The sequence below is a fragment of the Acipenser ruthenus genome, chromosome 22 (genome assembly GCF_902713425.1).
Source record: "Acipenser ruthenus chromosome 22, fAciRut3.2 maternal haplotype, whole genome shotgun sequence".
NCBI lineage: Eukaryota > Metazoa > Chordata > Actinopteri > Acipenseriformes > Acipenseridae > Acipenser > Acipenser ruthenus.
In genome coordinates, this window is record NC_081210.1 from 19,639,037 (window position 1) to 19,653,662 (window position 14,626).

The 14,626-nt window shown below is 39.9% G+C and overlaps 1 protein-coding gene across 1 annotated transcript; it reads left to right on the plus strand.

Annotated features, from left to right (window-relative positions):
* The first annotated feature begins 478 nt into the window (after positions 1–478).
* On the plus strand, positions 479–913 carry LOC131699518 (profilin-3-like). Its single transcript, XM_058996597.1, has one exon. It carries the CDS (start codon positions 500–502, stop codon positions 911–913), a length of 414 nt encoding a protein of 137 aa, XP_058852580.1. The 5' UTR covers positions 479–499.
* The last annotated feature ends 13,713 nt before the right edge of the window (positions 914–14,626 follow it).

Here is a 14,626-nt window from a genome sequence, read left to right on the forward strand (position 1 = left end):
ACAAACAAACAAACAAACAAACAAACCAAATTATATATAGGCTATATTGTTGACGTTTTTAAATTATTCAATTATGCAAATAAATAAACACAAATAAATACAATCACAGGCGCTTCTGAAATATGTATAACGGTTAATTACAATAAAAACGTCAAATTAATGTTATATTATAACCGTTATATTTTAGAAGGGCTATGATTTTTTTTTTTCCTTCGTATTTTGTGATTAGTGTGTGCAGCGCGCGTATTATTTCTTAAATCTTTAATCCACGACGATGTCATAATAAACACCTTGGCAACGCGATAAACCTAAACAAACACAAACGCACAATAAATTAAATGTAAATCGTACAAATTTCTACAACTGAGAGCTGCGTAATCCTACCAGGTAAATTTGAAATAAATTTAAAAAAAAATGTCAGTGTAATAATATTCAGATTTTGTTAGTTAATATGTTTGTTTTTGAATAGAAACAGAAACCTACAAAACTTCACAAAAAGATGGGAGACTGGAAAGATTATATTGGCACCATTCTCAAGGAAAAGAATGTGGAAGATGCTGCCATCGTTGGGTATTCCGATAACAAATCGGTGTGGGCATCCAAACCCGGCGGGCTCCTGGCTGCCGTTACCCCGCAAGAGGTTGAGGTGCTGGTGGGGAAAGATCGGGCAAGCTTCCTTAAGACTGGCATTACCATTGGGGGGAAAAAAACATCAGTTATAAGAGACAATCTCTTGACAGATGATGATGCTGCCTTGGATGCCAGGATCAAAGGAGGCGACGGAAAGTCACTAGCTGTAGGAAAGACGGAGAAAGCTCTGGTATTTCTCATGGGTAAGAAGGGCGTCCACGGAGGGGTACTCAACAAGAAAGTTCACGAAATGGTCAAGTACCTCAAATCGAAAGGCAGCTAAGAATATTTGGAGCGACCTACTGTAAAGCAACAATAAAACGCCCCTTCTGCGTTATCCAGTCTCTTGAATTATTATTATTATTATTATTATTATTATTATTATTATTATTATTATTATTATTATTATTAAATGCGAGTGTCTTTCTTTACTTATGTATTGAAAAAAAAGTTAGCTAACACTATTGAGAAAAACATTCGGCAGTGGTGAAAACAGCAAAAGTTAAACGCTAAGAAATGTGTTATGATTTTGATTATTATCGTTTATGATTATTTTGTCTGCTCGCAGCTGTGTAGGACAGGTTAGATTGGACAACAAAAAGGACATATTTGGTGAACGGCAGAGGTTTCTGACCAGCGCATCAAGGGCCATACAACTTGATAATCACGTTTATTGCGTGCGTTTGTATAAATTAAGGCGATTATAAAATATCTGCCTTCAACAAAACGTCACTATAAAAATCGCATTGATTCTTTGGAGCGAGGTCTTTTAAAAGGAGTTCTACAGAAAATATTCTTCAAAATGTACCCATTCACTTGTGTAGAAGCGAGCGTTTGCATTGGGTAATGTATGAAACAGTGTAAACAAGTTAACAACAAACACAACAGATTTACTTCCTCGGATACAAGTCAGTAGTCTCCGAAAAACCGAATGGAGCAAAACAACACAAAATGACACAAACTAATAAACAAGTGCTACTTGCATACTTCTAGAATTGCTTATTTGCATAGACTGAATTCACTCTTAACGCAAACATCTGGAGAACTTAAATATCACAGGATTTTCAGAAAACCGTCTGACACGGTACAGCAGTTTAATAACAAAAGTACGCTGCACTTAATTCGATGGAGTTTTTATTTGTCACGTGTACTCCATTTACTGGCGATCACGTGTATCTACAGTATAGTGTCAGAGCTATACAGTATTTCATTATGCCTTGCTTTAACTAAATGTAAATTTTGAACAATTGAATTTGATTATGTGCACCGAAGTGCCGTGGCCATGATACAGTAATGTGTTTAATAGCGTCCCCTGACTATAAAGAATAATAATTTATGCAGCCACATAAAACTATTGCAGTGGCAAAAAAATGCAGCTGTGTTGCTTCGGACATTATCCAGTACATGAAAGGGACGTCCAAAATCTTGATCATGAACAAAAAGCTAAAGGTGTTTTTACTTTTCAGTCCACAAGATGGTGCAATAAAGCAAATAATTGCAACTTGATTGCATTTCTGGCTGAAAAAAAGAGAACTTCCAGTTCAAGAACAAGCTTCATCACAATTGCTCCCATCTGTACATAATGTAACACAGGATGCACAGACAAGGTAACTCCACATACCCCCAGATTCGGGTAATGACTTGAGCTACAAATGTCTTGAGCAACTGGACAAACAGTTCTCAAGTTATGTGTAAAAACGTCATGTAACATAGGATGGAGAGACAGACTGACAGACAGACACACAGAGTGCCCCAGCATACCCCCAGACTCTTAATGACATGTGCTCTTCAATAATAGAAGACAGCCAGCTTTTTTAATTCACTGTGAAATGCGGCAACAAAAATACATTCTATTGTGAAGCATACTGCATATCATTTAAAACAGAAATGTATGGCATAAACAAGATATGTCATGAAAGACCATGACACGACAAACGGTATTAATGTCAGGCGGTGTGCGTGCGTGAACCATAAGGCTTGTTTGTTATCAGCGTGTCTGTATGTCATGCTTTAGATTTCCACTGCAGCTTTAAAATTCGAAACAAAACAGCAAACAGATAGGGCAGCGTTCCTCCCTTGTGGCTCTTTCAGTCACTCCCAGACCATGATGTTGTCCTTAATTATTGAATCGAGCTGTCCAGAGGCTTGTGCAACCAGGTCTAATTGTTGTATTGAACCTAGTTGTTCAATTAGGTAATAAAGGACCAGGATGGAACAAAATCCTGGATTGGAATACATTGAATGAGCCGCAAGTGAGGAGCATTGATAGGAGGGAACTACATCTTTAAACCACATTGGCAAACAAAAAGTGTGACTATATTACTGCTTTAGTGGCTTAGAACTTGATGGCCCCCTTAATTGGATTATCCTGATCTCAGGGTTTTTGTTTCTCACTTGTACTCTTTTCACAGAAGTTTGTCAGGGATAAACAACAGCTTTAATTGATGGGCATGAAAGTCGTTTATGTAGACAAAGGTTTCAGTGGTTAACATATTACTTTTTCCATTTATTAAGAGAACACCATTAACCTCTGTATAACGTGCCATCCACTAATTATAGACCATAATCGGTTTTAACTGGGGAAAAAAACAGAGGCGTTTTAATGAGCAATGAGTCTGTATTTCAAGCATAATAAACCTGAAATGGATATCCGTACAGTATTGGCATGCCTTTCTGTCAGGCCTACCATCTTGTGATATATCATTATATTCCATTCCATTGCTTCATACATTAATAATGTTTTCTTCTTTTTCTTTCCAGTTGTCTTGAAATCTTTGGTCTCTTTAACCCCTGTTGTTATTTGCAGCTGCGAATTCGTTGCCTGATTTCATTTATTTACCAAGGTTATGTGGCTTGAATATTGTCTTTTTAAACCAATAATTTGTTTCATACTCAAATACATTTTTCAGTAGGATTTAGATTGGATCAAATCAGCCAACCAAGGTGTCACTAGAGGATACACATTGAACATTCATGGAATACTGTAGTTAAATTGTCTACATCCATTGTGAAATAGCCACAGCACTCTGTGAATGTTCAGGGGGTATTCTGTGTGTTTAACCCTAAATTAAACAGCTGAATTGTGAGAGTCACTTTCCTTTGATAAAGCTCAGCACCTGCTTAGCAATGCAGAATAGTTCATAATGCAGCTTGGGTTTTAATTGATGGTAAGATTTGAAAAACAAAATCCACTCCAGAGCGTTGAATATCAATATCAGTTCAACTCTACATACTGTACAGTATCTCAACACTTTTCTAATACATTACATTTCTTGATAGACCACCATAGATTTTACAGTATTTGTCAGTACCCTAAATACAGCACAGAAAGGTAGTGTCTCATCACAAGAAACCCATTATAAATTGCGGGTACCAGCAATGGTTGTCCTAGCACTGCTTTCCTGCACACCACACACAATACCAACAATGGTAATATCATGTGTGGACAAATGCAATTTAAAATACAGTGTGAAAAACACAGCTGAACCAAACAAGAGGCTGAGCTCTGCCCCCACTGCTGTATAAGGGAGGAACCTCCCTAACACACCCTTGTATGCTTTTCCGCTATCTTTTCTCTTAACCCATATAAAACTATTTTCACAGAACAGGTGATAGAAACTGGATGAGTGAGAAGCATTGAACACCTAACTAAACATAAACATGGAATGTCGATTAAGACACAATACATGCTTTTGGATAACAAACATAATCCAACTTCTTCATATCCAGAAATCACAAATAAGTTTCTTTTAATTCGACGTGTTTATAAAATAACTTTAGCAGATCTGCCGTTAATTGAAATAAATGCAACCATTGTGTTGTGAGGTCAAAGGAGACCATGCAGTAGATCCTCATGATCAAAGGTGGCACTTTTGCAAATGGATTAATTGTAATTCAGAAAAGAAATGCAGCACAAAGGTATTGATTAATCAAAGGTATTGGATCCTAAACAAAAGCAGTGCCTACTAACAAGAAACTACAATTGTTTTTGAAGTAGGAACATCGTCTCCATGGAAACAGCATGTCATAGGCTCCATCCTAACTAATGTATTGCCTGACCAAATACATCTATACATCTAAGAGCTGTCAAGGACCACCACTCGTTTATAATGCTACATAGTTTGACAACTGTGCCAAAGGTTAGGAAACAAAATGCTACAGAAAACCATTTGTGCATTTGTGTTATTTGAGACTTCATTGGTTAAAGGTTATCTTCATCAGTAGCAGGTGGCTGGAGATCAGTACAGTTTTCCACACAGAGTGAGATGCATTTATATGAACTCAGAATTGCTCAAGACGACAAGTTGATTGCAAAATGGAATCAATGTATTTCAACCATGCTGCATTGTGATGCTGTCTGATTTGTTTTTCATCGATCAAAGCTGTCAGGTGAAGATGTGAAGCTCGTATTACCATCGTTCTATCGTCCACATATTGGGAATTATTTTCCATCATCATTTTTGTATGATTAAGCCTTTTCCTTAAATAAAAGAATTCCAGAATTTAAATTAACCATTACTGTTGCCGTTTTAGTTTCCTCTCCAGTATTATAAAAGACAGATTGAAATCGCAGCATTTCAGATTATTAAATAGAAAAAAGACCACGGAAACATCTATGAAACCAGTATAATGGTCTTCTGCTTTTGGGTTTACCCTTATAAAAGTTTCCCAAAGTAAAAGCATAGCAACATGCAATAAAGCATAGTGAAAACACAGTCAAGCATAGGTAATCATTGTAAAGCCCAGACAGATATGGTAAATCATATTTTAAAACATGGCAAACCATGGTAAACATATAGTTAAAAAAAAAAAAAAAAACACAAAAAACATCTTTAGTAATAATTGTCTGGAAAGGATATTTGCCATTAACTGATGGAAATGTTTCAGACAGACTGTGTCCTGTTTCACACTCACTGGAGGAGATATGAAATCATATTTATTTTTTAATTAAATCACACTCTAAGGAATGTATTGCAGCCATCTGTCCGCTTAACGTTACAATGCAAATATTACACACACTGAACGAAATAAAGAAATAGCGAGCAAATGTTGGCTTGAACAAACAGATACACTGAAGACACATTGTCAACAAATATGCTGATACAGTATTTCAGAACACAACAACAAATATCTCAAAGCACGGTCAGAAATAACAGTATATATTTAAATATAATACTATAAATAAGACATGCCATGCGATAGGACACCTACCTGGGCTCCGTCCTTGACAACGCAAAGCATGTGGCACTAGAGAATGCTTTTGAAACTAGATTTAAAAGTTGTCTCAGAGTGTCTAATATATTTGAACAGAGAATTTCACATTTTGGGTTTATGGCTTAAAACACACTCTTGCCTTGGGATTCAGTCTAACCCTAGGAAGTTAGAAACCTGTTACAATCCAGAATGGGAATATAAACAGGAGATGAGCAAGACCACAGCTCAGGACTTTCATTCACCAATCAGGACGCTCCTCTTTGAAGGGCACTGCCACACAGTAGAGAACCGCCGAACATTCTGACAGATATGTGGTGTTAAAAAAAGTGAAACAGAAGGAATGCAAAACATTGGCGATGGAAATATATCTTTAAATTATGAATTTGAAATGTTTTAAATAACAACAAAAGCATGATTTACCAGCTTCTAACTGCAATAAAACCCGTATTAATGGGGCATTATCTTGGTAGTTGACATTGTGTGAATAGTAAACCTTTTACCTTCCCAACATGGTCAAATACTAGATGTCTTCTAACCAGGGTTATATTGCTGAAGTATAAATCTTGTGGAAGGATAGCTCTCTGATTGGGTCATTTACACCTATGAAATCATTTTGAAATTCATAGAAAATTGCAGCCGTTTTAACAGTTGATAAAGATATTACAACTTTTGCAAATTAAGTGGTAAATGTGTACCTTGAATGAACATATTACCATATTATACTAATCAAATGTGGAAGCTCCAGTTTCCTCGCCAGCCCTAGGTGGAACTGTTGAAAAGACTAACAAACAAAATGCAGAGGATCAGTCAACCTTGATGGGTCAGTATAGCACCATTACAACACATTGCTCAACCTTGACAGGTGCTTTAATATTTAATTAGGCCTCCATCACTCCCATCTGTCAGTGCCAGTGACAGCTAATCATTAGATATGTTATATAAAAAAAGAAATTACGATAACTTACATTTTAATAACATTGAATTAATATACACACCCTATTATTTTGGTAACAAAACTTGCTTTATTCATCCAATCATTCACTCACATTAATGAAACTCTTTAAATCCTAAATATTAATATGTATTGTATTTGAAATATTGAACTGTATTAACAACACACAAATAGAAATGCTAACTAAACTCACAAAAAGAGGGATTTCATTTGGGCTTAGTTCACAGCCACTGGTTTGGTTCAAGCACAAAGAAATAAGGGACAGGTCTATTGCCCTACAGTGTAACTTAAGCCTCTGGTGATGAAGTATTTAGTTATTATGCATGCAGGTTGTGACACTTCTTGCCTTATTGAATCGAATATGCATAAGTTTGCATCGATCTGTTCAGTACGCTGAGATGTTCATTCGTGATACTATAAAAATCAAATGCTGTATTGTCGCAAGAAAGACAAGCTAAAGTCAGCGCTGTCGCCGATTTCAGGTAATTGGTCATTAATCGAAGATAGATAAGGCTTGGGTAAACTGATGTCATGAAACAAAAATAACCTGAACCATTGATTTTCCCTGAAAATGAATTCCATGGAACTGTAAATGAAGTTGATTCCAGCTTGTAAAGAGGAGATGTGAAAACAGCACAGGGAAGCACGATGCTCCGGCTCCTCTGCTTAAATCAATTCCTTATCACTGGCGACATGGAAAGCTCTGCGTAATTTCTTAATTCTAGAATACTGATTGAAACCAGCAGGTTAATGGCTTGTAATTGCAAACAGCATGTTCCACTGCACTTCACTACCTTCCAAACACATTTACAATGGCTGCAAGTGTGAACGCAGACTGATTCAGGCTCCTTGTGGTTTAGCCTTTGACACTCCAGTCATTGAGCTTGTTAATAAATTTGTTTCAAGCACGTCACATGGTTAACCCATGGCCTTCCATCCGTAGTCCTCATTAAAAACAACAGTTGTTTAAGCAAGCAGCACCTATGTAAAAAAAAAACAAGGGTAGGGATATGTTGACTTTTGCATGTGGATCGCTAATTTTGTGCCGTGTGTCAGCAGTTGGAACAAGCCAATTAGCTTTAGATGTAAGTTATACATTTTTCAACTTTCTACATTGCCCTAATCTACAGCCACACTTAAATCACTGTAACATATGTTAGCCTGCGTGGTTCAGGGGGCGTGGAGCTGGGGGCCTCTAATCTTCTAATCTTCTAATGTTCTAATCTCCTGTTAATTAGCATCTATTTTCTATTTAAGCCCTGATCACCTGCACCTTTTCTGTCTAGTGTTTCGTTTTTGTAGCAAACGCTCAGACGCTGTCGTTTCGTGCTCCACCGCTAAATATCTAAACTTTGTTGCCTTGCTCTGCAGGTCATTTCTCTGCACAGCGCTGCCAAGATACTATTGTCAATCATTTTCCTACCTGCTCAGGTGATCCTTCTTTTCAGTCAGCTTCTCTTTTCGGCTTCAAGAGCTCCAACGTTTGTCTTTCCTGTTCCATCCAGCAACAGCACCGTTCAAAGCGCAGCTTCATTACTCAACCTGTCTGCAACTTTATCAGAAAGACTGGTCCTCTGCTAAACTTTCAAGCTCCTTCGACAAGACATCGACATTCCCGTTGTCAGCGATTGTCTTACTTTAGCTCTATTAAATCCACCAGAAAGCTTTGGCTGCAGAATCTTTCTTTACTCCTCGCCTGCAATCAGACGCCCCTCCCCCGCCCCCACAGAGCCAGCACCCCCGCCCCCACAGAGCCAGCACAGTTACCGTTCCATCGGAAGATCCTGCCCTGGACCTCCATTAGCTACGTTCAACCTTTTAAAAGACATATCCTGCCCATTTTAACCAGTGACGGCTCGTGGTTTGACTGGTCACAACATGCTCCAACAATAGTGCTGCACTGCAACTTTTCCACCGGCGCTTTACAGACCATGGTTACCACGGTAACGCCCTCACTGACTGACTGCGGGGAGTGGTAAGTTGTCATGGTGACCAGGCAGCTTCATCAGGCTCTGCGTGCTCTGTGCCTCAGTACTGCTGTCTTCCGGCTTCCTGTTGCTGCGCTTTCACAACTGGTGGAGACGAATTCAACGCGCCGAATCATGACCTCTAAGTACTGCGTTTACTTATTTATATACATGACTAACTGTCCTAACATGTCTAGAACATTTATTATTTAAATCTAAGGGAATAAGCAAATGTCCTTCTACATAGACAAGGTTTCTTAATCGTAATAACCTCATATATATTCTACCCTGCTTAACTCAAGTCAATGGTTAATTCCAATCGTAAACTCTGCTCTCTGCAGCAGACCACCACACTCTACAAATGGCTGTCCTCCGTTCACTATTACAGATCACTGCTTCAGCAGATCTCTGCACTGTTCAGCAGATCCCGTCCTCTTCTGTTAAATGCTCCTCACTACAGCAGATATCTGCTCCCTCTTCAGATCTACTCACTATTATAGCATGCAAAGTTGCTTTAGTTTACAGTCTAAATCTGTACCTGCACTACTCCAGATCTTCCAACGCTTCCTCTTTCCTCCAATACGCAGATCGTGGAAGCATTCCGCAGTCAAGGCTAATGCTAATCCCCATCTAATCAAAAATACGAGGTGCTTGACTTTCTCAGCAATCTATTCATATGTCCACACATCCTCTCAAATATTACAGCATTAATACATGGTGAGAGAAGCGGTGTGAGACTGGAAATCTGTCTTGTTTATGAGTTAAGGAGTTCCACTACTAGGAGAATAACTGGAGTTGTGAAACCCAGTCTCTGAATATGAGTTCACCTTTTCCATTTCAAGCATACATGATAGTAGCAGACCGCAGATCGATCCTGTATTAACTGACATAGGATGGTCAACATCTCATCTCTGCCCTCCATTCCACAAAATGGAGCACAAAGCGTGCTGAGCTTCCCCAGCAGTCGATTTACACACGTTCGTTCAGTTCCAGCTGCTACCTCAACTGTCAGTTCCAGCTCCCCTTCTGCCTCCACTTTAGTATCCAAGTTCCGTCAGCTGGTCCCGTCTGCTGCGTGCCCCCCCCCAACCCCCCCCTCCCAGACTCCCCAGTTTCACCAGCTGCTATTTGACTGAATCCTACTCTCAGTAACCTCCTTCAATCTGCTCAGCATTTCATATCTGCAGCCCTCTCCCTCCTTCGAAAGCTTCATATTCTACAGCTTGGTCAGTGTTTTAAACGTTCTGTGCCAGAATCAGATTCATCCTATTCCTTCAATCAAACCAGGTCATGGCTTTCATCGTCCACGCTAGGGATTTTCTCTCTTCCCACCATTCTCTCCATACCAGTAGTTCGTCTGACGCTTCGCGGAATCTTCAAAAGTCCCCCCCCCCCCCCCGCTGCACCTTCCCGCCTGCCCATATCAACAGACATTCTCCATTCACTCATCTCTACTCTTCGGAAAGTTTGCTTGTCCCCCTACGAAGATCTCCTCATGGAGACCATCTGCCTAACAGCTGATTCTTAAGAGCCTTCTCTTCTGCCTCACCTTCCCGCTGTCTGCATCAATGAACATTCTCCGTTTGCTCATTCTACTCTTTGGAAACGCCACTTCTCTCCATACAAGGATCTACCTATGGAGATCATCTGCATCTGAGCCCTCTTCGGTCTCCTTAGGAGCTCAGAATCCACAGTTTCTTCTACTTCTAATTTACTCCATCATTCAGTTGTGTACCTCCAGACGGATCCATTTCAGCACGGTCAATTAATTCAGCTGTCAAGCAGATTCCCCTATCTGCTCCTTATTTTCAACGTCAAGGTATCTCATCTGTTTCTCGGCCTTCTTCGGTTTCCTCAGAACTCGCAGTTTCTTCTGCTTCTAATTTACTTCACCATTCAGACGTACCTCCAAGAGGGATCAATTTCAACGTGGTTAGTTCATTCAGCTGTCAAGTAGAGTCCCCTATCTGCCCCTTCTTTCAACATCAAGGTATCTCCCCAGCAAGAACCCCCCCCCTCCTCCTCTACTCTACCCCTCCCCCCCAGGACCCTCATTTCATTGATTCCCCTCAGTCCTATCATCACTCATCGCTGGTTCTCAACCCACCTTTCCACCATCCAGAGCAAGCCTCCCTCCTCTACTCTACCCCCCTCATTGATTTCTCTCACTCCTAGGATCACTCGTCACTGGATTCCAACCTACCTCGCCTCCAGAGTGGGCCTCCCCCCCCACCCCCAATCATTCTGTAGGCACAGCCCCCTCTGCTGCGATGGCCAACATCAATCACAGCCAGATCATGAATGTGGGGAGATCTCTGCAGTGGATTCTTTCATTCATCCATCCTCCTCTCATATAGCTGCTGCCCACTTTTAAATATCGCTAGTATGCCTGGAGTGGGGGCTTCCTGTCCGCTGGGGCTACCAGAGGTTTTCCCCTAATCGGCCTCAAGGGGTTTTTTCCTCTCCACTGAGCGGCAGGTATACACATAGTCACATCCTACTAACAAATTACTAATCTCCCTCTGTTTGTCCTTCTGGTCTTTTGTTTATGTTATGCGTTGGCATGTGCAGTCTTTTGTTTGTCTCACGGTGTGGGAGTTTTCGTGAGGTGCCGGGGGTCCATCCTTTTGGGGGGCAAGTGAGTCCCACTTCCCCAACCTCAGGGCTAGGCATCCGCCTCCCTTACCTTCAGGGGGGTTCTCACCATGTGAGTCAGAGCGGACCCCTGGCCAAACTCTGTCCTGTTGCAGCTCCTGCGCTTATCTTGCCTCACTTGAGGCTCTGTTCTATTCTGCCTCTCTTTCAGGACGTGGTCACTCGTGCCGAGTCCTATACTAACCTCTATGCTTTGTCCTTATTTTCAGGTCCCAGGCAGTGTGACGTCTCGGCCAATCGGGGGTTTTACGAGCGCCCCTTACAGAAGTCTCAGATGCTGGGTACCCCTCTCATCTCCTCTCGAGGGGCGGCTCTCTGAGTCATAACCCTCATATGTGTTTTCGGTTGCTGGGTCCTCTGCCTCTGGGATGTGTCGGCATCGTCGCCCTCAGTCAGTGACCTCTTTTCTATCCTGTCTTCGGTTGCTGGGTCCTTCGCCTCTGAGATGTGTCGGCATCGTCACCCTCAGTCAGTGACCACTTTCTGTCCTACTAACTGCTCCTTGCTGCTGCTTCTGTCTTATCCTTCACCCCAGCTCACGCCCCGTGAAATCGATGTTATGCACAAACTGTCCCATAAACACATGACATAGGCCCGGACCAAATCAAAACTTTGACAACCCGCTAATCGCACTTAACAAAACTGTATTTAATAGTGTTTTCTTTTTTTTGTATCTCATTTCTTCTACTCATAAAAAGAAAACCCTATTAAATACAGTTTTGTTAATATTGGTATGATATTGAAACTAGACTACATTTTACAGACTGGTAAATGGTAAAGTATCATGAGGCAGGTAAAATGACTACCTCTGCAGTTGAAGAAAAGATTCAGTGCAGCAGTTTATGTTTGGAAACAATAAGCACAGCATCGCTGTGTTGTAATTTCACACAGTGTATGATATAAATTTAAAGATCATGCAATCAATACCACTCAGCAGAGGATATAACTTTTTTGTTTATAGCGTAGACATGGCCAGTGCTGGGGCTTTAAGACGAACACTTAACCTTTAAAGGTTAATTGCTGTTGAAAGTGGCCTTGCTTTAAGGTAGGTCACCTCGACAGCAGGCCTTTTAAGTGACAATTATTATTATTATTATTATTATTATTTATTTCTTAGCAGACGCCCTTATCCAGGACGACTTACAATCGTAAGCACAATACTGCAAAGCCACAAGGAAGTTCGCTTGGTAATGGCGGTGGAGGAATGTTGATTGATTGGTTTCTTATGAGATGGAAACCGGTGTTAATCTTATTTAGCATGGAATAAATCTGTCTGTATGTCTTGAACACAAGAAGTTAGTCCACATTCTGTAACTCACTCATTATGGCATACTTAACCATGATACTAACACCTCATTTATTTACCTAATGACATACTGTAGGTCTTAAATACCCCTTGTCCATTAGTTATTCCATTATTAATTGTCATTTCTTATCCTGTTCTATTTTGTACGTACTCTTGAAATATGTTAAGGTTATCAACTTTTCCGTCACACTGATCGCTCTATTTTTGAATTTGCAGTCGTGTCGAGGGATGCTTGTTACTAATATACTTGTTTAAGATGGTTTACTAGTTTTAATGCATTGTCTGAAAAAGGCATTACAGTGTTATTGGGAAGCATGGAGCTGATCTGTTGGCATGTTGTTATTTAGAGGCAGATTCTCCAGGATCATCCCAGCTTCCAGAAGTCTCTACACATAATCCTAACCTTCAATCACAATTTGTATTTTACCCCCAAACCTTTCAATTAAATCTCACCTTAAAGTCATTCATGCAAAATTGCTATTCATTCTCTTTGGACAGATGCATTTCAAAGTGTGGATTTAGCACCGGATTAAATCGACAACCTGTGATTTTTGCCTCCCTCCCCCTCTGAGATTGTGCAGTTCACATTCAATGTTGTTTGCGGTTGCATGACAGCAAAAAATGATGCACAATACACCTGAGCACTCGGAGGAAACATGGTATGGAGTCGTAGTTTATCTAAAAGCTATCATATTTCATTTCAGAAGAATCTCTCAATCACAGGCTTGAAGTACGCTTCAAAGTTAAAAGCTGTTTACTCGTGGTAAAAACAAGGACTCCGAGTGTTAGAGAACTAGTAAGAGAGCCCTTCAAATAATGTTGTTTCCCACGCTTTGCAAATCTTGCAAATGGCATACAGCTTTGATAACAGACAACACTGGATTTCGATGTTATTATTTGGGGCATTTTAATTCATTTTCAAGCAAGTCGATCACAAAAGAATGAAACTTTATTAAACTAGGAAAATAGGCTCTTCTTGGTTAAAGCTCTTCAAAACGTTATTTAGAACTGTGCTCTATTGTCACCCCATCCTCTAATTCAGGGACCCAAACAATATCGATATCCTAAACTGTTTTGGACTTGCTATGCTCTGGCAGTGAATAGGGAATTGAAGACGGGAGGTAGCTATACTATATAGAAACAAATAATATTTGCATTGCAAATCCCTTTAATTTGCAGACCTAATCTTAAAACAACATGCATCAAGATCACCACAGCTTAACAGACAGAATATTTAAACTGAAGAACCAGCAAGACAAACCGGTATTAAACTGAGACAGTCCTTTAACTGAGCTAGTCAAGCAGAGGACAATTAAAACTGACAAAAACAAACCGTAAACCTCCAGACGTAAGACATGAAGGATTACTCGGTAGGTACTGTACAGTGAAGTAAAGCCTTCCCCTTAGAAACTAAGTTTGAATTATGACAAATGTACTTTTTTGAACCTATGGTTTCTAGAAACACTTGTTCAAGAAAAAAAAAAAAATTTGTTAAGATGTGGACATTATGCAACCAGTCTGAATATGTTGGAAAAACTCAAAACAATCTGTGTTAGATAATACTGCAACGTTTTAAACCCAGTAGCACTGCAGCATTAACATCCTTTGCATGAGCAGAACCCAAAGCTGTATTGTTGCATCAACGGAAAACACCAAAATACACATTGAGCAGAAATAAAGAACATTGCTCCCAAAACGAGCCATATGTATAATAAAAGGAAGAAAACAAACCTAATTTAGCAAATCAACAACTAATAACATGAATTGTGTAGTCCACTGTTTTCCATGGTGTTCCTGCCCTGGACCAACTGAGGTCAAACACCAATACGGTCACTTAAGTTACAAACTGAATGGATAGCATAACCAAATAGTAATAATGTACTTGTGCATGTACTACAGGTG